The sequence below is a fragment of the Erpetoichthys calabaricus genome, chromosome 16, assembly GCF_900747795.2.
Source record: "Erpetoichthys calabaricus chromosome 16, fErpCal1.3, whole genome shotgun sequence".
Lineage (NCBI taxonomy): Eukaryota > Metazoa > Chordata > Cladistia > Polypteriformes > Polypteridae > Erpetoichthys > Erpetoichthys calabaricus.
The window spans coordinates 98,124,800-98,147,542 of NC_041409.2; the positions used below are offsets into that span (position 1 = coordinate 98,124,800).

The 22,743-nt window shown below is 43.0% G+C and overlaps 1 protein-coding gene across 1 annotated transcript; it reads left to right on the top strand.

The window, feature by feature from the left end:
- Positions 1-4,933: 4,933 nt before the first annotated feature.
- On the top strand, positions 4,934-15,790 carry sptssa (serine palmitoyltransferase, small subunit A). The gene is made up of 2 exons (XM_028821773.2): positions 4,934-5,123; positions 15,067-15,790. The coding sequence occupies exons 1-2, from the start codon at positions 5,021-5,023 to the stop codon at positions 15,168-15,170; spliced, it is 207 nt and encodes a 68-aa protein (XP_028677606.1). The 5' UTR covers positions 4,934-5,020; the 3' UTR covers positions 15,171-15,790.
- The last annotated feature ends 6,953 nt before the right edge of the window (positions 15,791-22,743 follow it).

A 22,743-nucleotide genomic window follows, 5' to 3' on the forward strand; every position in this document is an offset into this window, starting at 1 on the left:
TCAGAGTCGGCGGCTGGGGCGCCTATAAAAATGCCAAACCTGCAGAGTCACAAACCGAGTTCCGTGTCTTGGTGCTGCAGCAGCAAGCAGGCCTTTTAAATAGAGTGAGCCACCTCAAAGAGCAGAGGATCCATCTGAGACTCGGCACTACGTTGGTGTCAAAGCTGGGAGGAAGATGAGACGTATCATTTGATTCTAGCAAGTGCCTGTCACCACAGAGACCACGATGGACCTGCTTGACACTTGGAAGGCGTTGCTGGAGAGTCTCGAGGCCGAGATCCAGGATCTGGACTGCCGTTTGCAGCGTCGGTACGGAGAGGAAGACAACTGAGGGGCTGCTACTTCTGTAGCTCTACCAATTCTTCTCTTGTCTGCTAAGGTCCGGTGGCCTGGCTGTGCAGACCCCGGTGAAGTTAAGGCTCAGCGGAGCTCATGCAGCTGAGAAGTAGTGTAGCAGATTGTGTTCTGTTGCCACTGACCCGAAGTGAGGAGACGTGTGACGCATGAAGCCGATCACTGAGGTGTTACAGAGTAGCAATGGAGCTGAGACCTGGACCTGTGTTTCCAGCATCAGTTCAATGACGGAAAATGGCCAAGAGACACAAGGAGGCTCCTCTGCTCATTTAAAATGGACAGATCAACACGCAGGCATGAAGTGTTTCGATTAGATTACATAAACTTTATTAATCTCACAGGGAAATTCAGAAGTCCCACTGCAGCAGCACCTGTAGAACAGCACTTCAAAAATACCAAAATGAAAACATTTTTGAAATGGTATACTACCGGCATGTCTTTAATCCATACATCCATTTTCCAACCAATCCGAACACAGGGTCACGGGGGTCTGCTGGAGCCAGTCCCAGCCAACACAGGGCACAAGGCAGGAACAAACCACCGGGCAGGGCGCCAGCCCACCGCAGCATTTCTTTAATTTCAGAAGTAAATGGTTGTTTTCAAGCAGCACGTGCTAAGTTGTCATGTGATCGGAACTTCAATTGGGACCTCCTGCTCTTCAATTGTTGAGTCAAATATGCCCCACAGGACAGGACGGCCCTGCTGTGCCATCTCACGACGCAGCATTCAACATCTGTGCTGTGCCACCTAACAGAGAGGTACGTGTTCAACACCCATGATGACGTGCTCATGTCACCGGCTGCACAAATGAAGACCACCCTGACACTGTCACCGCCCCAAAGAGCCTCAACATCCTGTCACTATTTGGGGTGTGGATGTACAGGTGGTGCGCACCTACAAGTACTTGGGAGGGTCCACATCAATGACAGGTCCGACTGGTCTCATAACAGAGGAGCTATACTAGTATAAGAAAAGGCAGAGCAGGGTGAGTGCCCTCCTTTAATGGGGTAAGTGACAGCCTTCACATCTTCTACTGTACAACTCTGTAACGGTGAGTGAAGTGTGCTGGGCTGGGAGCGTCACTTCAAGAGAAGCCCACCGGATCAACAAGCTAATGGAAAGGGGAGGCCCACTTACGGGATGCACTCTGGACCCCAGGCAAGTTGTAACGAACGAGAAGACAAAACCGAGTGCCATCATGAACAACGCTGCACATCCTCTCTGTGACGCACCAACATGGAGGACATTCAGCACAAGTCTGTCGAGAAACGCTAAGGGGGCTCCTAGTGCCTCACTGGGACTGTCAGCTCCGAGGTTTCTGTTTTTTACTCCTTCTGGTGTGTATTCAGACCATTGGCTATGCGTTTATATATATTATGTATTTTTATTTATTTAAAGAGCTTCATAAGCAAAATGACCCCTTTGATTGGCTCACTAGAAAGATTACAATATGCAGACTTTCAAGGCGACTCGGGCCTCTTCTTCAGGCAAAGATGGAATCATTACATCCATAATGGCTAACACCCCACTCTTGAAGAGCTTTTAAATGTAAAATGTTATTTATTGATAAAGCAAGAAACGCTACTGGGGCTCCTTTATACCAACAGCAATACGCCAGTATGGCACCTCACTGGGACTGGGACCACCAAGTCACAAGTTTTGTTTCTTTTGAATTTTCTTGCTTTATAATCCTTCAGGTGTGTGTTCAGACTAAAGAGTTTATATATATATATATATATATATATATATATATATATATATATATAATAAAAAAATCCTGGGACGAGACGTGACTTTCTCAGAGAGACATTTTCACATCCCGCGAGAGGAGAGTTTGTGCCAAGAGATTTAACCACGGAAATAAAAGACAAAGAGTAGAAGACAAAGTAGAACGTTGTAAAGAATTCAAAAACGCTGGCGTGATACACATGCAGAGCAGGTTAGAGATAATGGAAGTACGAAAATTTGAAAGTCTCAATAAAAGGATAGTAAAGATCACATTAGCGCAAACAAACGGAATTTATTACTCGGTGAAATAATGGAACAGTGAAAAGAGATCAAATATATTATTCGGATTTAAACTTTAAGTCGGAGACTTGTAGATCGTTTAATTTGTGTCGCAATCAGGGAGAAGTAGTGGAAGAGGCGTATCCATGAGAATTAAAAGATTTGTTTGGTGAAAGTGAAATCCATAAACGCGAGTGGCAGAGACGTGAAATGGTTGGCACTCAGCACAGACCGGGGGGTTGGCGAGCAAAGCAAGCAGGGGGTGAAGGCCCCTAGTGTGTGTGTATATATATGTATGTATACAGTATATTCATCTATCTACCTATTTATGTATATATTTAAAGAGCTTCTGAAAAGTACCAAATTAGCCCCTGGGGACAAATAAAGTCCTATCTACAGTGTGTATAGTAAAGAATCCCCCCATTTGAAATATTCCCATTTTTTTTTTTGCTTTACAGCCTTAAATGTGAACACACAAACTCATATTTCTTCCCAGCTTTACTTACTCAATGCAATATCTATCATCCAAGTGAAAGATCTCACAGCTACAGTTCAGAAAATTTTTTAAAAATCAAAAACAAGAATCCTGAGATTAATAAAGGACCCCCCCCCCCAAATGCAATCAGGTGTCAGTGCCCATCATTCCCATTGCGGTTACTGGCTTCCTCCCACCTGTGATCAGTTGTAATGAGTGTGATTGGTGAAGCTGTTCCTGGTCCATTCATTCCCTTCCTTTGTGGTGCCACTGACAGCACACAACTGACTATGGGTGGCAGGCCACTTTCAGAAGATCTCTGGGATAGAGTTGTGGACGGACATAAGACAGGAGATGGAGACACAAACATCTCAAAGGCTTTATCAATCCCAAGGAGCCCAGTAAAGTCCATCATAAAGAAGTGTTTGGTACTACTAGGACCCTCCAAACTGGATGGAAGAGCAAGGAGGAAACTGGGAAGAGAGGCCACCAAGAGGCCAATGGCCACTTTGAAGGAGTTCCAGGATTTGATGGCACAGAGTGGTCGTTAATGGTGTGCATGTGACAACAATATCACAAGTGCTCCTCCACAATTGTGGCTTGTTCAGGAGGGTCACACTTCTCAAGAAAGGCCACATTCAGGCTCGTTTGAGCTTTCCCAGAATGCACCTTGAAGATTCTGATGCCAAGTGGAAAAAGGTCTTATGGTGACCAAAATTAAACTATTTGGCCTCAATGCCAAACGGTCCACCAATGCAGCTCACCATCCACAACACACCATACCTACAGTAAAGCACGGAGGGGGCAGCATCCCGTCATGGGGGGCCTGGGACTCTAGTTAAGATAGAAGGAAAATTGGATGGGGCAAAATACCATCAAATTCTTGAGGAAAACCTGCCACCCTCATCCAGAAAGTTGAAGATGGGCAGAATGTTCACCTTTCAACACAGCAACAACCCGAAGCACACCGCAAAATTCAGTGGCTGAAGGAGAAAAAAGTGAAGTCCTGGTGTGGCCAGTCAGAGCCCAGACCTAAATCACACTGAAAATCTGTGGAAAGATCTGAAGATAGCAGACCAGCAATGCTCACCATCCAATGTGAGCGAACTTGAACAGTTAAACTGTAAAGAAGAGTGGGGGGCGAATATCTAGGTGTGCAAAGCTGACAGAGAAGAATCAACAGACTCAGGGCTGTCATTAAAGTAAAAGGGGGGTCAACAAAATGACATTGAGGGGTGATCCTTTATTCATCTCAGTAGGTCTTGTTTTTGATTTTTTATTATTCTTCTGAACTGTAGATGTGATATCTTTCACTTGGATGTTAGAGATGGCATTGAGTAAGTAACGCTGGGAAGAAATATTAGTTTGTGTGTTCACATTTAAGGCTGTAAAGCAAAAAAAAAAAAGGGAATATTTCGAAGGGGGGATTCTTTTCTATTTCCACTGCATATTTATTTACAAGCCTGTCTAAATCTCTGCCTATAATGATCTGTGGTTGCAGCTTCGCCCGAGAACGCCGGTGTCGTTTCTGTCGCCTGACCTTGTCATTGCGGTGTCCTCATACAATCCAGCGAGGTCACTGAGGTCACCTGTGCTGCTCCCACCCCGGCCACAGGCGGTTCCTCTCACGTTGGCTCTCAATCCCCGCCATCCCCACCTACTCCGTCTGTGTGGTGTTTAGAAAAGCGACAGAATATCCCAGGCAGACTAACACAAACTATCTGGAGGAAGGTGACAGTGTGCCAGGTACTTCCTCCGATGTGAGTGGAGCCTATATAATATCTGAACTCGGCAGTAGTTTTCAAATTAAACTGTGCTGCCCCCACATCGAACTGAAACTCCGAGCTATTAAATAAATACCGGCGCCTGTCTTAGCTGTGCATTTGTATCACAGCGCTAATCATACACTCGTAAGGCGGGATTGTTTCCTATTGTAAGGGCGGGCATTAAGTCAGTCCACGTTTCCGGAGCATTGCTCTTCCGTTACGTGGAGACTCAAGCGCATGCGCAGACATATACACAAAGGCGTGGCCGATCCGCCTCTAGAGGCGGCTGTTTAAAGAGCCGACATCCTACATCGTGCAACTGATTGGCTAAAAGAGTGGTAAGACGGAAGCGCCTGAGCTCAACGCAAGCACGGGAACTTGGTGCTTGAGGAAGACAACGACGCTGAAAGTTGCGATCATGGGGTTGCGTTCGGCTTGGAAGCAGATGTCATGGCTGTACTACCAGTACCTACTGATCACCGCGCTCTACATGCTCGAGCCCTGGGAGCGGACCGTCTTCAGTATCCTTTTTACTCTGAGCGCTTGGGTCTGTGGCGGGGAATGAGACTTAACCGGACAGACCGTTATCGGTTTAGAGTAGGACAGGGGTGGTCGGGGCTCGAATTTATATGTGGGTGGGTTTCTAACCCGATTCGGGGACATATTAGCCCTAGAAAGCCGAGTATTCCGTATGTGTACGAAAGTGGGCGCGGTTTGTCTGTTTTAACTGTGCAATGTGCGAAAGGCCTCGGGTTGGGCATTTTAGGGTGCGGTAATTCACGGAAAGAGTCGAGCGCAACAGTTGGCAGTAGCGATTAATGCCGACCGAGCGTTGTTAGCGAGCGACCCTCCCGGCGTTAGTTACGTTTAATTTGAGTTGCACAATGTGGGATCCTAAGAGCAGGTGAGTGTAAAGCGTAGTTTGCCGAAAATGCAACAAGTGGCGTAAGAGGTGGGCGCATAAAAGAAGGTCGATGGCCGCTTTGCAGACACACCGCTGCAGGCGTGACTCCATTCAAAGGTAGCGCGGATCAAAGTCCGTGTAGGAAGGTAGGGGGCGTTCAGTGGCTCTTTGGTAGACGCCGTACAAGACGAATCTAACGCGGCCGAGTCGCTTTTCAGAGTTGGACTGCTTTTTAAGAGCACCCGCTTAATAAAGGATCGTGTTGCGTTCAAGACGATAGACGCGGATCTTCTTTCATTGTGCACAAAGGGAAAAACTGCATCTTTTACATTTAACACGCCGAGCAGAGTATTTGCTTTCGTTTAAATAATAGCCAATTAGGTACCATTCAGCTGGGAAACTGCAGCCAACGAGCCTTTACTTTGCACTTGACAGTTAAAGATCACTCGCAGGTTACCTCCGGTGAAGAGATTTTCTTGGGCTTTTTATGTGAAACCTGATGATTTCAATATGCGATTATTTTGTCAGACATTGTGTAACATAAGACATTACTAAACAGTAAAACTGAAATACTGGGTTTAAAAATGTACACACCAGACATAAAACTGTTTACTGTTAACTGACTTGTGTGAGATAATTCCCACTGAACCCCCAGAGCGATTTCGGTTCAAGATTCCAAATAATCAGAAATAAAATCGTATTTGTTCCTGCTTAACTGAAACGTTGAACAGTGACCTCATCTTGCTTCAAACGGGCCGTTTCCTGCTGAAGAGAACAGGTTCTCAGGTGGCACTGATGTCACAAGTGTGTTGTGGGTGGGTGTGTGTGTATACAGTATATATTTATCTATAATCTGCTGTTATTACACCCTCTAAAGTATTACTTGGACAATTTTAAACAATGTGAAATAATACAAATGAGTCAAGAAATCATTAAGTGTACCAAATTGTATTCAAAGTTTTGATTCATCAAAGTAGCCTGCACCTACTACAGATAGAACAGCCACACTGTTTCATCCCTTGTGATTCGGAGTGACAGTCCCCAACTTGGCATCCAGCAAAAGAACCTCAGACCCTCACACCACCTCCTCCGTGTTTGACAGTCTGCAGTGGTCCACAGCCGGTATTGTGTCCTTTAAGGAATGGCTTTCTTCCTGCCACTTGCCCTGTCAAACCTGCAGCACAAAGTCTCCTCTTCACAGGACGTCCTTTGCTTTTTGCCGACCTGCACTGTTAGGCACCTTACAACACAAGAGCTTATCACGCAAGCTGGTGACCCTCAGAAACTTGTCTTCTGATTGTCTTGTGACTTTGGCTCTGTCGGCTCTCTTCCTATCAGAGTTTCTTCCGTTTGCCAGTTGGATTGTTTAGGACACCACTGGACTCGCCAACACTTGGATATTTTTTGCAATTTCTCAAAATGAAAGGCCTACTCTTCTAATGGTAATAATGCCATTTTCATTTTCTCTCCATTTGTTAATTGCTAGTTTTCTTGCCATTCTACAGTTTCATATTGTCCAAGTTGTACTTCAGAGGTTGTAGTAACAGCCTATCAACTCTGCTTTAACTCTTTTAGGGATATTTTTTTTTTTTTGTTTTCTCCCAGGGCTGAATATTTTTCCAAAAACTAACTTTTTTTTTTTTTTTTTAAAAAGAACACTAAGCAATGGTTTAATATAGCAAATCAACAAAAAATTTACTTTTGACAAATGTTCACCATTGTAGGTCATTCATTGCTTTTCGGCTGATTAAGTCTGAAGAAAAACTGAAGTATTCTAAATGTTGACTTTTAGTGTATTAATGTGTATGTATACACTCTGTCTGTCTCTGTGTGTGTGTGTGTGTGTGTGTGTGTGTGTATACAGTGCATCCAGAAAGTATTCCCAGCGCTTCATCACTTTCTCCACATTTTGTTATGTTACAGCCTTATTCCAAAGTGGATTAAATTAATTTTTTTCCTCAGAATTCTACACACAACACCCCATAATGACAACGTGAAAAAAGTTTACTTGAGGTTTTTGCAAATTTATTAAAAATAAAAAAAACTGAGAAATCCCATGTCCATAAGTATTCACAGCCTTTGCTCAATACTTTGTCGATGCCCCTTTGGCAGCAATTCCAGCCTCAAGTCTTGTTGAATATGATGCCACAACCTTGGCACACCTATCCTTGGCCAGTGTCGCCGATTCCTCTTTGCAGCACCTCTCAAGCTCCATCAGGTTGGATGGGAAGCGTCGGTGCACAGCCATTTTAAGATCTCTCCAGAGATGTTCGATCGGATTCAAGTCTGGGCTCTGGCTGGGCCACTCAAGGACATTCACAGAGTTGTCCTGAAGCCACTCCTTTGATATCTTGACTGTGTGCTTAGGGTCGTTGTCCTGCTGAAAGATGAACCGTCGCCCCAGTCTGAGGTCAAGAGCGCTCTGGAGCAGGTTTTCATCCAGGATGTCTCTGTACATTGCTGCAGTCATCTTTCCCTTTATCCTGACTAGTCTCCCAGTCCCTGCTGCTGAAAAACATCCCCACAGCATGATGCTGCCACCACCATGCTTCACTGTAGGGATGGTATTGGCCTGGTGATGAGCGATGCCAGGTTTCCTCCAAACGTGACGCCTGGCATTCACACCAAAGAGCTCAATCTTTGTCTCATCAGACCAGAGAATTTTCTTTCTCATGGTCTGAGAGTCCTTCAGGTGCCTTTTGTCAAACTCCAGGTGGGCTGCCATGCGCCTTTTACTAAGGAGTGGCTTCCGTCTGGCCACTCTACCATACAGGCCTGATTGGTGGATTGCTGCAGAGATGGTTGTCCTTCTGGAAGGTTCTCCTCTCTCCACAGAGGACCTCTGGAGCTCTGACAGAGTGACCATCGGGTTCTTGGTCACCTCCCTGACTAAGGCCCTTCTCCCCCGATTGCTCAGTTTAGATGGCCGGCCAGCTCTAGGAAGAGTCCTGGTGGTTTCGAACTTCTTCCACTTACGGATGATGATGGAGGCCATTGTGCTCACTGGGACCTTCAAAGCAGCAGAAATTTTTCTGTAACCTTCCCCAGATATGTGCCTCGAGACAATCCTGTCTCGGAGGTCTACAGACAATTCCTTTGACTTCATGCTTGGTTTGTGCTCTGACATGAACTGTCAACTGTGGGACCTTCTATAGACAGGTGTGTGCCTTTCCAAATCATGTCCAATCAACTGAATTTACCACAGGTGGACTCCAATGAAGCTGCAGAAACATCTCAAGGAAGATCAGGGGAAACAGGATGGATCCTGAGCTCAATTTTGAGCTTCATGGCAAAGGCTGTGAATACTTGTGTACATGTGCTTTCTCAGTTTGTTTATTTTCAATAAATTTGCAAAAACCTCAAGTAAAGTTTTTTCACATTGTCATTATGGGGTGTTGTGTGTAGAATTCTGAGGAAAAAAATGAATTGAATCCATTTTGGAATAAGGCTGTAACATAACAAAATGTGGAGAAAGTGATGCGCTGTGAATACTTTGCGGATGCACTGTATGTGTGTATATATATTATAATATGTATGTGTGTGTATATGTATATATATATATATATATATATATATATATAAATAATATTCCTCTGAGGAGTAAAGTGAGGCGATGCTACTGAGAAAGGAGTTTAAAGGGTAGTTTGTTCTAACTTTCTAGGAATTTCAGGTCCTCCTATCCCTCAAAACGATTACTTTCAACTCCTAGAATTTTCAAATCTTAACAACTTATTCCTCAGCCCCCCTTGACCCACAGTTTGTGGAGCGCTGCTCTAACGTACTGCTGACTCTCTTTTTGTTCACTATCTTAAGTAGTATTTTCAAAACCCACTTCTTCCAGTTCCTGTGTGCTGGAGCTTTAACTGGCACCACCGGGCACATCGAGGGGCTCCAGTCCATGGTAGGACCCCCTCATGCACACTCCCACAGGTCAGCGTATCTCAAACTCAAGTTAACCTAAAAAAACAACAAAAGGTGTACCTGGAGCAAAGCTTGTGTAGACACTTGAGAGAATTTGCACACTTGACACAGCTGGCATTCAGGCACCGGATCTGTGAAGCTGCAGTGCATTTCGTTGTTCCACAATGTCATCCTAAATTTAAACACACAAAAAATAAATTAGTAGTACCAATTTCAGGAATAAGGGAGATGTGCTGAGCTGCACTAACTACAGGGGTATAAAGTTGATGAGCCACACCGTGAAGATATGGGGATGAGTGATGGATGCTAAACTGAGAGGAGAGGTGGGGATCTGTGAGCAGCAATGTGGTTTCATGGCAGGAAAGAGTCCTGCAGAAGAGAGAATTTGCTTTACGGGTGTAGAGAAGGTCAGAATGAATTGCATTGGGTGTTTGTGGACTTGGAGAAAGCGTATGATGGGTTGCCAAGAGAGAAGTCGTGGTGCTGTATGATGAAGTCGGGAGTAGCAAAGAAGTATGTGAGGATGGTGCATAATACGCATGAAGACCCTGTGACTGTGACGAGGTGTGCAGTAATGACAGCCTGCTCCAAGGTGACAGTGGGACTACATCAAGGATCAGCTCTGAGCTCTTTCCTGTATGCAGTGGTGATGGACACGTTGACAGATGAGATTAGACAGGAGTCTCCATGGACTGTGATATTCGAGGATGACATTGTGATCTGTAGTGAGAGCAGACAGCAGGTTGAGATGAACCTGGTGAGGTGGAGGTATGCACTGCAGATTAGGGGAACGAGAGTCATGAGGAGGAAGACGGAGTACATGTGCATGAAGGAGAGGGAAGGGTGCCACTGCAAGGAGCAGAGGTGGTGAAGGTAGATGAGTTTAAACACTTGGGTTCAACAGTCCAAAGCAATGAAGAGTGCAGCACAGAGGTGAGGAAGAGCGTGCAGACAGGGTGGACTGGGTGGAGAAGGGTGGCAGGAGTGATTTGTGATAGGAGAGTACCTGCAAGAGGGAAAGGGAAGGTCTATAAAATGGTAGTGAGACCAGCTCTGTTGTATCAGTTGAAGTCAAAAAGAAGGGAGGCAGAGCTGGAGGTGGAGAAGTTGAAGATGCCACAATTTTCACTTGGAGTAATGAGGGTACACAGGTATGACAGTTTGGTGACCAAGTGAGAGGAGAGATTGAGATAGTGTGGACACGTGCAGAGGAGAGATGAGGGGTACATCAGGAAAAGAACAGTGAGGATGGAACCACCGGGCAAGAGGAAGTTCAAAGAGAAAGTTTAAGAATGTGGTGAAGGAGGACATGAATGCAGTCTGTGTGACAAAAAATGATATGGAGACTGATCGTCCAATGTGACGACCCCTGTATAGGAGCAGCTGAAAGAAGAAGAAATAAGAAAGTATAAATTAGAATATCATTATAAAGGTCATGCAATCTGTAACGTTAAACCATTTTCCAATTAAAATAGCATTTCCCAGTGGAAGAAGTACAGCCTTAAGACTAAAGTACAACATAAATTGCGTTACCAGTAATCGCTCATTGGCGACAAGTCTCCTAAAAGTAGGGGCTTAGTAACGTGTGGTATGTGAACTTGAGAATCGCGGGACTCCGCATTAAAAGTGGCATTTAAATGAGAAGAGAAGTTTTGCTTTCAGCTGTGTTTTTCTATAAAATGAAAGTGGTCTTCCATCTGTTTTGAAATCCAAACCGCCCAGGTGTGTGTGTGTGTGTCACAGGGGCCGGCCGGAGTCTTTCTCGTCAGCATTGGGTCAAGTCGATTAGAGCAGCGGTACCCAACCACCAGGCCACACACAGAATAAAAAACGTTTTATTTCCATTGTATTGACTGTCGGAGTCTGCAGGGTGTTTTATTTTGAAAATGACCCGATCATCTCAGTAGAACGGTGACTGTGTTCGGGTGTTTATGGACTTCGACAGCCACTGTAATTAAGGAAGTAGGAGGGTCGGCTTTAAAAAAAAACACAAAACTATTCATTACTTTCAATAACTGTAACCACACATCATTCAACAGACTCCCCGTCAGGGCAATCTTAACACATGGGCATGCCGGGCAGTTACCCACGAGCATAGGGGCCCCATGCTAATCCATGTATGCTGTGACGTGCTGAATGGTTGTGTAGGGCCACTGCTTTGCCTGGGGGGCCTATAATGCTGTTAAGATATAATAATAATAACAATTCATTACATTTATATAGCGCTTTTCTCAGTACTCCAAGCACTATCCACACAGGGAGGAACCGGGAAGCGAACCCACAATCTTCCACAGTCTCCTTACTGCAAAGCAGCAGCACTAGCACTGCGCCACCTGTGAGGATGGCCCTGCTCTCCATCACTCCGTCTGTGTCTCTTTTCCACACTTCTCTCTGTTCCAGTTTAATAAACCTCTCTGGAGAGCATCTTTGAAAAAGAGGAAACGCCCAATGAGGAGACAGCAGAAGACTCTTAAGACAAAAAGAAAGCTGGATTTAAACAAAAAATACCAGGAGTCCTACTTAAATTACGGGTCTGTCGCGCCAGGCGATTCACCTGCCTGCTCCGTATAGTAAGTGTCGACTAGCTATCCAGTGAGGCCCAGAATCCTTCAAAACTGCTCCGCCACAGAGAGACCATGCACCCTGTGTGAAAAGAAAAGCCACTTTATTTTGCTTTATTATACGCATGCAATGGCTGATCCGTGGAAAATTGTCTTGCATGTGACCGGTCCGTTGTGCAAAAAAGGTTGGGGAACCGCTGTATTAGAGGGTACACGTGCATTGATTTAGGAGGGTACCAACAGAGAGTAGCAAATTATCCTCGCAGTAAAGTTTGGTTTTTAAATCATCATGGAGCAGAGACCGCAATGGAAATCTGCACTTATTCATTCTGATCAGACATTTACCCAAAGTGAATTGCAGTACAAAGATGTAGCTCCCGGCTAACGTAATCCAGTGAAATCTGAAATCTCAATGTTGTGATATGCATTCCAACACTTTAGGGTGACACAAGGGGATGTGCTCTGAAAGGGTGGAATGCTGTCTCACATGTTGTTCTCGCCTTGTGTCCCTCATTCTCCAGTTGATGATTTCTGAAGATGTTATGCCAAAGACCAGGCGGTACCAAGTGTAGTAGCATAAGCGTGACATACTGTACTAGAAAACGCATGGCCCTCTGGTACTCCCAAGATTGAGGTTCCAGACTCGGTGGTGCATGAATACCGTCGGGTTGCCATGCCACATGTGCTTGATGGGCAGCAGATGCTGGAGTTGGTGTTCTTCTTCCTATGCAATTTGCTTCCCACTCAGCAACCATGTCATCTTCTCGATCGTTTTGCCTGTGCAGTTTGACGTGCAAAACATCCAAATCCCGTTAACTTTCTGAAGCTTTCATTCTTCTTCTTTCATATCCTGTAATCATCTCCTGCAGTTTGGCTCATGCACTGCATATCCAACCCTAGTGGTTCACAAGTGCCAGCAGGGTGTGCACAGCGAAAGACAAAGCAGTCCTCCTCCTCCTCCTCCTCCTATATTATATAATTGTTGTATTCCGGTTAGCACATCCAGCCCCAGTGGTCTGCAAATACCAGCAGGTTGTATGCAAGGGAAGGCAGGGAAGTCAAGTCGTCATCGACTTCTTTCTATCACGTAATCCGCTTCACCGTCGGCAGATATCACTCTGGTTCGGTTCCTGTCCACAGTGCCCCATGTCTGTGCCATTAGTCATGTCCTGTCAGTCACAGCGTGTGGACGCGACACCACTTGCTGTGAAATGGCTCTGAATACCCAATTACATGGCTGAGGTAGCCTGCACCTCCAATTTACGGGGCGTATTCTTTGTATCACATAAGATCTCGAAGGTGCAACACCCAGTGGTTTATGTGAAAGGCGGACAACTCTTAATATTGTGTGTGTTCGGAAAAGGCACCCCTCACATTTCACCCCCAACAGTTCACCTCCCACACTTAGCCCCTCGCATTTCGCCTTCCACAATTTGCCCCCTGTACATAATGAGTAGGTTACAGAAATGTAAATAATGCACCTAACTTTTTTTTATATCTTCTAATTTTATTTTGGTTTAATAAATGCAAAAGTTAAAATTGCCAAAAAATTAACCAAATGCTTGAAATATAATTAAACTTAAAAATATACTTGAAATTAAAGGTTAACAAAAAGCATATGAAATATATTTAAGTAGTGCTCATTAAGATGATTGTTGTTTCAGTCCCATTTTCAGTTTAGACTCCAGGCCAATTGCAGCCAGCTACCGCTATATGTTAGTCACGTTATCTCTGTAGTCGAAACAAATTAACATTTTAAAATAAAAGAAATTAACAAAATCATTGTTTAAAACTCAAAGTTGTATGCAATGCCTCTAAGGTAATCGGTCACATTACGATTTTAAAAATCTTGGACTGTTCCTTTGATTTTAGAAGAAATTGGAGCACACTTTTTGTTTCTTTGATTGCCTGAATTACCGAAAACAGGTTGTGTCATTTCGAAATTGTGCAGCCCTCGTCGTAGTCGGACGGTGAAAACGGCAAACACGAGCTGCGTTAACAGCTGTAGTGTGCTCGGACACGTCAAACTGAGAAACAGTACTGACAAAAAAAACACACGAAATCCAGTAACTTTAATTCTGTAGAATGCTATTTTAATATTTAAAATAAAATCAAAATAAAAAGAGAAATATGTGTGGTGGTCATTTTTTAAAAAGTTGAAATGATCCAGGTAGGTGATAAGGAAAATATCTGGGGCGAAGTGTTGGGGGCAACTTTTCTGGATCCCTATGCATATATATATGTGTGTGTGTGTGTGTGTGTGTGTATATCCCTCTCTCTCTATATAAAATCCAGCGTCTATCTGTCTGTCCACTTTTCATGAGAGAACTACTTAACGGATTTCGATCGTTTTTTTTTTTTTTCTTTCTATAATTTGCTTGAACATTCCGGTTGATTTTTGCGACTTCTCTCATTGCACTATGTATCATAGCTCGCTTGTTGGAGCGATACATACGCACTAATCCGAGACGGCGGGGGGGACGGGGGGGGACGGGTGCATGACATCAGGAGTGGGGAGCCGGTCTACCTCTGGCCACGTTTTGGAGTGTACCTCGCCTCCGCTTAGCTAGCGATTACGTTTTTGTTTACTGATTTTTAAAGCTTGTCCTGTTTCACTACTACGTGGGCGGAGCCGTGGGAAATGGCTACTGTGTGTACAGTATATAATGTGTGTGTGTGTGTGTGTTTGTATGTCTGTCTGCTTTTCACGTGAGAACTACTGAACGGATTTAGATTTTTTTTTTCTTTCTAGAATTTGCTTGAACATTCCAGTTGATTTTGCGACTTCTCTCATCGCGCTAAGAATCACAGTGTGCTAGGAACAATATATTCACACTAATCCGAGACAGAGGCTGCGTGACGTCAGGAGTGGGAAGCTGGGCGGGACCCTCCTTACTGTCTTGTTTCACTATTACACGGGCAAAGCCGTGGGGGGCGGCTAATATAGATATATAAATGATTGTACTGTGTTCACATTTTAGTTAAATGTTAAACTCTGAAAACAAATGGAAAGACAAATGACTCTGAAAAGGCTCAGCTTACTGCCTTCTTGCAGGTTTCCTTAACGCCGACCTTCAGATTCCCTGCTGATCTCTGTGGCTGGCATGGCTGTGTACACGGGTTACGTATTCATGCCGCAGCACATCATGGCGATACTGCACTATTTTGAAATTGTCCAGTGATGGATGGTGAAAGTGCCTTCACTCAGACATGGACGGATTTCCGCAGACTCCGAGACTGTCTGTCTGTACTTCCGTGGAACTGTTGTCTGCCACCGGCAGGAGAGCTGCACCTTGTCAATTTATTTATTATTCCAGTTGGAGGTGGACCAGCGTGTCGCTCACTTTATAGCTGTTCTTATCCTTGTCTTTTGTATGGCGCCACTTTTGTTTTTTGTTTTTTGTTTTTTTTTTTTTTCTTTTAATCTCTGATGTTGGTTCTGTGTTTCAACTTTTGAAGCTTTCTACAGTGAAAGGTTTGTAGTAATTTATCTGCCTGCCAGTGAAATCATTTTTAAATTTGTTTTATTTTAATACTTTTTGTTTTTTTTTTTTTTGTTTTTTTGTAACTTGTGTCGATTGTTACCAGTTTGTTTAGGAACTTCAGATGGGAAACAATAATTTTCTACTTTGTAATTAGATTCTTGACTACAGACCGACAAATGTGCATATTTTTATGTGTTATTTTTAATACCATAAAAGTTGTGCTGCTGTCTATTTGTTAGACGTACACATAATCTGTATCTCAGGTGTTATATTTTTGCTGTACTACCATTGCTAAAAAATATAATCCTTAAAAACCCGACTTGTGTTTGTGGCTTATTTTTTTTTAGGCTCCCGATTCTTCCAGCATTTTGCTGAAGTAGTGCGTCAGGTGCTGGAAACGACTCTTGAAACTGAGCTTCTTGGCTTTTCTTTCTCGGAGTTTGTGCCTGTTTGAGATGGTAAAGAAAGGATGAATCTGTTAATGTCGGACTGCGTTCTGCCCTCCTGTTTATGGGCAGCGGCTTGCACTAGTTGGTAGTTATTTAAGTCATCTTCTTGTATAATACGCTACCATGGCTGTCTGTCTGTCTGTCCAGAATTTTAAATCACTTGTAGCTCGCAAACCGTTTGACCGATTGACCTGAAATTTGGTACACTATGTGACCTCTACCGTCCACTTTCGGAGTGATGATTGACCTCCAAGGTTATTCCTCTTTTTATCTTATTGTAGAATAAACTCTCGGCAGCGGCCAGCAGGGCTGTTGTGCAGCGCGTACATATGGGCGCCGTTCTCATCCCTACCACCTTCACCATCACTTCCTCTACCTCTTCATATCTTAATTCATTCTTAAGGCAGATGGAAGACTGAAGTGCCATCTTAAGTGAAAAATTAAGGAAAATGTACTAAGTAATTGCAACACAAACAGTGACTTAATCAGTTTTAATGTGAAAAGATGCCAACGTAAGAAGAGAAGAAGCGGGCTGCTAGTGTGGAGAGAAGAAGAGCTGCTCAGGAAGCAACAAGCGCATCAACCTCTGAGCAAACGAATGATAAACATACAGAGAAAGAGGAGGAAAACTAGGAATGTGCAAGTCAAGTGGATTCACTTCACATTATCATGCAGTGTACCGTTACTGATATTAAATATTTGCCTATATATTGGTGAAGGGGTCGGCAGCCTTTTCAACGATTTTCGATGGTACTCTGAATTGAAATCTAGTAAAAAAAATTATATTTTAATTACAGTGCAAGTGTTCGCGCCCTCACCTACGTTTTGCTTATGCGACTCACATGTAAGTGGAGGCTGTGGTACATTAAAACAAACTTCTTGTGTTGTAATTAAAATGTAAGAACATGTGTTCGTACTCCGCGTCCCCACCTACGTTTTGCACATTCGACTTGCATGTAAAGGGAAACCATGTGTTCAGTGCAGGCCGTGGTACATTAAAACGAACCTCTTGTTGTTGTTAATATACTATAAGACAAACACTTGACGTTCCCTCTTTTCAAGACTTTTGCATGCGTGAATATGGATTTGTACAACAAAAGGATCGTGCTGTGAAAGTGTCGTGTGTCGAATGTCAAGTGTACAAAGACTTTATCGAACTAAACATCCGGCCACGTTTAAAAACTCTGAGTAAAGTGAAGCTATATAAAGGGCCGTTTCTGGCTTTAAGAAACAAACTACAGTAATCCCTCATCTATCGCGGGGGTTACGTTCCAGAGCCCCCCGCGATAGGTGAAAATCCGCGAAGTAGATACCTATATTTATTTTATTATTTATACATATTTTAAGGCTTTATAAACCCTTCCCACACTCTTATAAACCTTTCTCACTCTCTTGTTAACCTTTCCCACACTCTTATAAACACTTCCTATGCTCTTAAACACTTCAGACCAACACTGCACGCAGCGATCAGACGTAGATGTGTCTGCACTCGCTTTGTGAAGGGGGGCAGCTGAACTCTCAGCAGAGCAGAAATGGACTTTGTGCTGCTTCTGCCAAAATGCCTGCTTGTCGCTCTGCGCGTTCAGAAGGAGGAGGAGGAGTGTGTGTGTGTGACTGCTGAATTCACGTTCGCTCAAACCCCCCCTACCCGGAGGTGCACGCTCCTGCCACTTCGCATTGTCAAGGGGGTGGGGAGCTGAATGAATGCTAAGGAGAAGTGGACTTTGTGCTGGCTTTGTGCTGCTTGTCGCTCTGCGTGTCAATAATTTAAAAGCCTGTACATCACCTATTTTCCTGTCTCACTGTCTTGTCTTGCGTGAAGTTAAAATGTTTTATAATAGTGAGATGTTACTCATGATATGTGGATGTCGGGCTAAGGATATATGTGTTAAAGTGTGTTTTATAAGTTTACATGTGTTTGAAGCATGTGGGATGGGTATTTTAAGGCTTAAACTATAAAAATGTTTATTTATATGGTCTTTCTATATCGCGGATTTTCTCCTGTTGCTGATGGGTCTGGAACATAACTTCCGCGATAGGCGGGCAATCACTTGTATTTAAAAACCCGCGAAGTCGTGAATCCGCGAAAAGTGAACCGCGAAGTAGCGAGGGAATATTGTACTTATTTTAGTCAAATAGTTGCAACCAAAAATAAAGCGAATGCAGTTATAAAAAATTTTGACATATGATCCTGTGTCATATTAAAATATTGAATGAGCAGTAATATAAGATAAAGCCATTATAACTGGACCCATTTTGATACCTTTTATAACAAAATTGGTAGAATCATGTTGGCACGCGGAATAACATTGTAACACAGGTTCGGCACGACACCGCTGAAAGGCTGCCGACCCCTGTATTAGTGTATGGGAGGTTCTTGTAGCCCCCACAAGTTGAATTGGGGTATTCTCACTATTTCTTGTCCCTCTGATTACAGAAAAGTCTCAGTTAGTGACCTGACTTGCCGAGAGTAAGGAGTGGAGGGCACACGGTTTTAAACTGCGCCTTAACGTGCCCTATAGCATGAAAGTTAACGTGCTGTATTGAACGATCGGTGCCATAAGTTTAGAGCGTACTGAAGGTGACGTAAAGCATCTTTTAAGTATAAAAACAACTGAAGTTTGACAAGAAAAGCTTAAGTTTAGAGAAGAGACTCTCTTATTCTACGTGTGTAACCTTTTTTTCTTTCTTCTTGCCTTGACTTTTCACGAAATCTTTTAAAACGAACTGCTGGACTGAGGGATTTCTTTTGACCCGTGCTTGATCCTGCTGTCGTGTCGTACAGTATGGCCAGCTAGATCACCAAATGGGCTGCAAAACTAATAAAATGTTGTCCAGGGCCACCCCTTGCAGGATCATCTATCAAGTTTTAGTTTCCGGAGCGTTCTCCGTGGCTAAATGTTTTCTTTCATGCCACTTTCTCAATTTGTAACTAATCGCCACGACTAATGGAACGTGCTTTTTTTCTTAATTTGAAAATATTTGCTTTTTAATTGTTTCTTTCTTTCTTTCTTCCTTGACTAGTTAAAGAAGCGTTTGTTAAACTATCAGTCGCTCGTGAGGCATCTCTGATTGGGCTGTGCTGAGTCGTGAAATACGATTGAAGCGAATGAGAGATGGTCGTGAAAGGTTTGCGGGGAGAGCCTTGCAATAAGTTGCTGCTTGTATGGTTGAAACAAAACCCACTGGATGGCATTCATCATTGAAAGTGTGGGGAACGAAGGGAAAGCTTAAAATCATACTAAATGGGTTACATTTTACAAGACAGTTGTCGAGTATTGATCCGCGCCTTCCGTGTATCTGACGTAGGTTTGTGACAACAAAGGGGATCTGGAAATAATTTTGATCGCATATTGCTGGTACTGTTTTTTTCTTATGGCAAGGATACGTTTTTCTATTCGCTTGTGTGAGTTCTCGCATAAATACGGAAGTCAATCGGAATTAAACCAGCCACATGGCATGACATGTTTACTGTGATTTGGTCTGTTAGGAGGAAACCACAGCCCCCCGGAGGTAGAAGGTTGTTGCAGAGGAAGACTAAGCTGCTGAGCTGTGGCACCACAACAGTTGATCTATTTTTGAAATGGCTGAATCTAATTAATATAGGTGTTCTTTATTAAATAAATGACCCATATAAACTGTTTTACAGTGTGTAATCATAGGACACGGAGCAATAATCGACAACTGGACGTATTGGTTTTTAAAGATTTTCCTCCATGCCCCATTGACTACAATGTAAAGCACCAGTGTGGTCAAGAAGTTTCTGTAAATTTTAAATATAAATGAACTAGTCATTAAGCCCGTTACAATAACGGGCGCTAGAATAGTAGTGCATAAACATTAGTTGGAACAGTCTATATTAAATGGCAAAGGACCGTCTATTTTCTGTTACAATAATACTGGCTTGTATTTGTCTGTAATATGCGTCACTGTATTGTGTGCCTGTAATTTTCTCTCACAGTAATACATCTCTCCAGCAAGTATTTTAAACCGTGCTGGCGTGCAACTGATTATTGTCTGTATGGCGACTCCCCAGCAACGGATTTTATGTGCGCGAAAATAAATCTACTTTTAAAAGTCATCCTATTGTAATATCATGAAAATTCGTATATTTAGGAAAACACTTTCCACTTTACCGGGCCAAGTTTGTTAATCGCAAATCTGACATCCTCAGAGTGAACGCTTGCACAACAACAAACACCAATCCCACCTCTTTGGGGAAGCCGGTCTCCGCGTCTCAGTACCCGATTGGATTTTTTGTGCGTTTATGTTTTAGGTCTTACCTCATTTACCGAAATCCGATTGGATCGGCCGTGCGATATTTTATAGGTCCCGCCCTCTCTGTCTTGAGTGACGCGTCAGGCGGCCTTTGAAGCATCTGTTTTGAAGCATCGCACCGCGCCCCGCGCACTTCACCAGAAGACACGCACACAGGGGTTTTATTAAAGAGGATAAAACAGTTTTGTATGGTAAGTGCATACATAGCATGTTTGTGAAGAAGGTTTGGATTTGAAGTTATTACTAGGGGGCTCCACTCCCTGCTCACTTCGCTCGCCAACCCCCGAGTTTGGTTAACCGGATATACAATATAAAGAGAGAGTTCTTTTCATGGGAATTGTTATATATGCATTATTTTCACTTTTACTTTAAAACTTTTTAGTAAAAACAATATTTGGAATTCACTTTTCTTGAAGATCGCATTGAGTTTTGATTCCATGTTTGGACTTTCATTGTGACAACACCATGTACTGTATATCTGTCTGTGAGTGAATATCGTTTTTCTCTCTTTTATAAATAAAATGACTTTTTCAAATGTTTGTCCCTGCTCTTTTTTCTTCGCTTAGTTGTTGACGTGTCCTCTACAACGTATTAAATTGTCCTGATAAAATTTATAAGAGCTGACAACACGAATTAGATGATCTACAAGTCTCTGACTTAAAATTTAAATCCGAACGACATATTCGATCTCTTTACGTTGTTCCGTTATTTCACTGAGTAATAATTTCCATTTTTTTTCGTGCTAATGTGATCTTGACTATCATTTTTTTTGAGACTTTCAAATTTTCGTACTTCCATGATCTCTAACCTGGTCTGCATGTGTACCTCTCCAACATTTTTGAATTCTTTACGACGACCTACTTTGTCATCTACTCTTTGTCCTTTATTTCCGGCTCCAGGCGTGGACTCGTCTCGCGGGAGGTGTAAGTGTCTCTTTGAGAAAATCGCGTCTCATCTCCTTCGAAGATTTTTTTTAATAAGAGAGAGTTGTAAAAGTCAAGGGTCTGAAATACAAGCACATTGTGTCTATTAATAAAATGTTATTTAATTGAATGGCCCCCTTTCTGCCATACCAGACATTTCTAAAACTGTTTTTTAAATTTATAGAAACATCTTGAACTGCGCTGGTGCTTTACATCGTAGTCAATGGGCCATGGAGGAAAAGCTTTAAAAAAGCAGTTTTACGTGGTAAATGCATACGTAGCATGTTTGGATTTGAAGTAACTGGATATCAAGTTTTGAATTTGAAAAAAGTCAAGGGTCTCAATTACAAGCAAATTGTGTCTGTTAATATGTTATTTAATCCTGTGGCCCCCATTTTGCTGTACCCGACGTTTCTAAATCTGTTTTTTGAGAGCACCGTCAGCATGTTGTAAGGCCCTGAATAGAGTGACATCTTAGACCAGTGGGACCCAAAACTGGTCCAGTCAAATTCACAATTAGTGATAATAATGGATTTGTATTTATTTAGATGGTCTTTTTTCCCCCTTATTCTGCCATAAGAAAAGCACAGCAGTATGATATTGTTTTAATTTATAAGACATTTAGAAATATTTCTACTTTTGCTTTTAACACTTACCTCTCTTTTGTTGTTGTCCTATTTTATTTTATTTTATTTTTTGTGCAGTTTGCACCCTTCATTGTATCCTAATAATAATTAAAACATACAGAACTGACAGCCAGCTCAACAACACTGAATGATGAAAGGCTGCAATAACTTTAGCGTCAGACCCGCTATAATAAATTAAAGAATCGGAACACCAGGCAAGCAGAATGAAAATCGGGCTGAAAATTGTTAAAAAGAAAAAAAACAAACTATCTTGTATGTAAACGCGTGTGCGCGTCTGTGTGTGTGTGTGCGCACGCGCATGTGTGTCTGGCCCAGAAGTGCGAAGCTACAGCTGGAAGCACAAAGAGCTGGCAAGGCAGCCCCAAGTTAACGAGTCGGAAGAAGAAAGAAGTGCGAGGCTACGGCATGAAGCTGAAAGAAAACGACTGAGTCACCGAAGTGAAACCGCCGAGGAAAGAGAAACCCGCTTAGCCGCTGATAGACCAGGGGGATGTCCTTGGACAGCTCTTTGGTGTTGCCCGTGGTGCTGGAGAGGTTAGAATGGAAGAAATGGATTTTGTGGACAGATGTGCTTTATACACATAATGAGCTGTGATCAGGAGTATCTGCGATTGATTATTAGTGGATTACAATCAATCAATCTGTGGAAGCCAGAAGTCTGGCTGGGTTGTCGGGGATCAAATCCTTATTTCACTCAATGACATGCAAATCAATTTATAACTTTGATGTCGTGTTTTTTCCTGGAGTTTTGGTTGGTGGTCTGTCTCTCTCCATTAAAGTGAAACTACCATTAACACGAGAGGCTGTTCATTTCTTTGTAAAGTGAGCAAACGTACAAATTCAGCAGGGGATCAGATACGTATTTTCCCCCCACTGTATAAATAGGTGGCTCTTAAGAAATATTAAAAACATACAATTGAAAATCAACAAGTTAGAACTTACCAGAACAAAATATTAAGCTAGTTACCCTTGC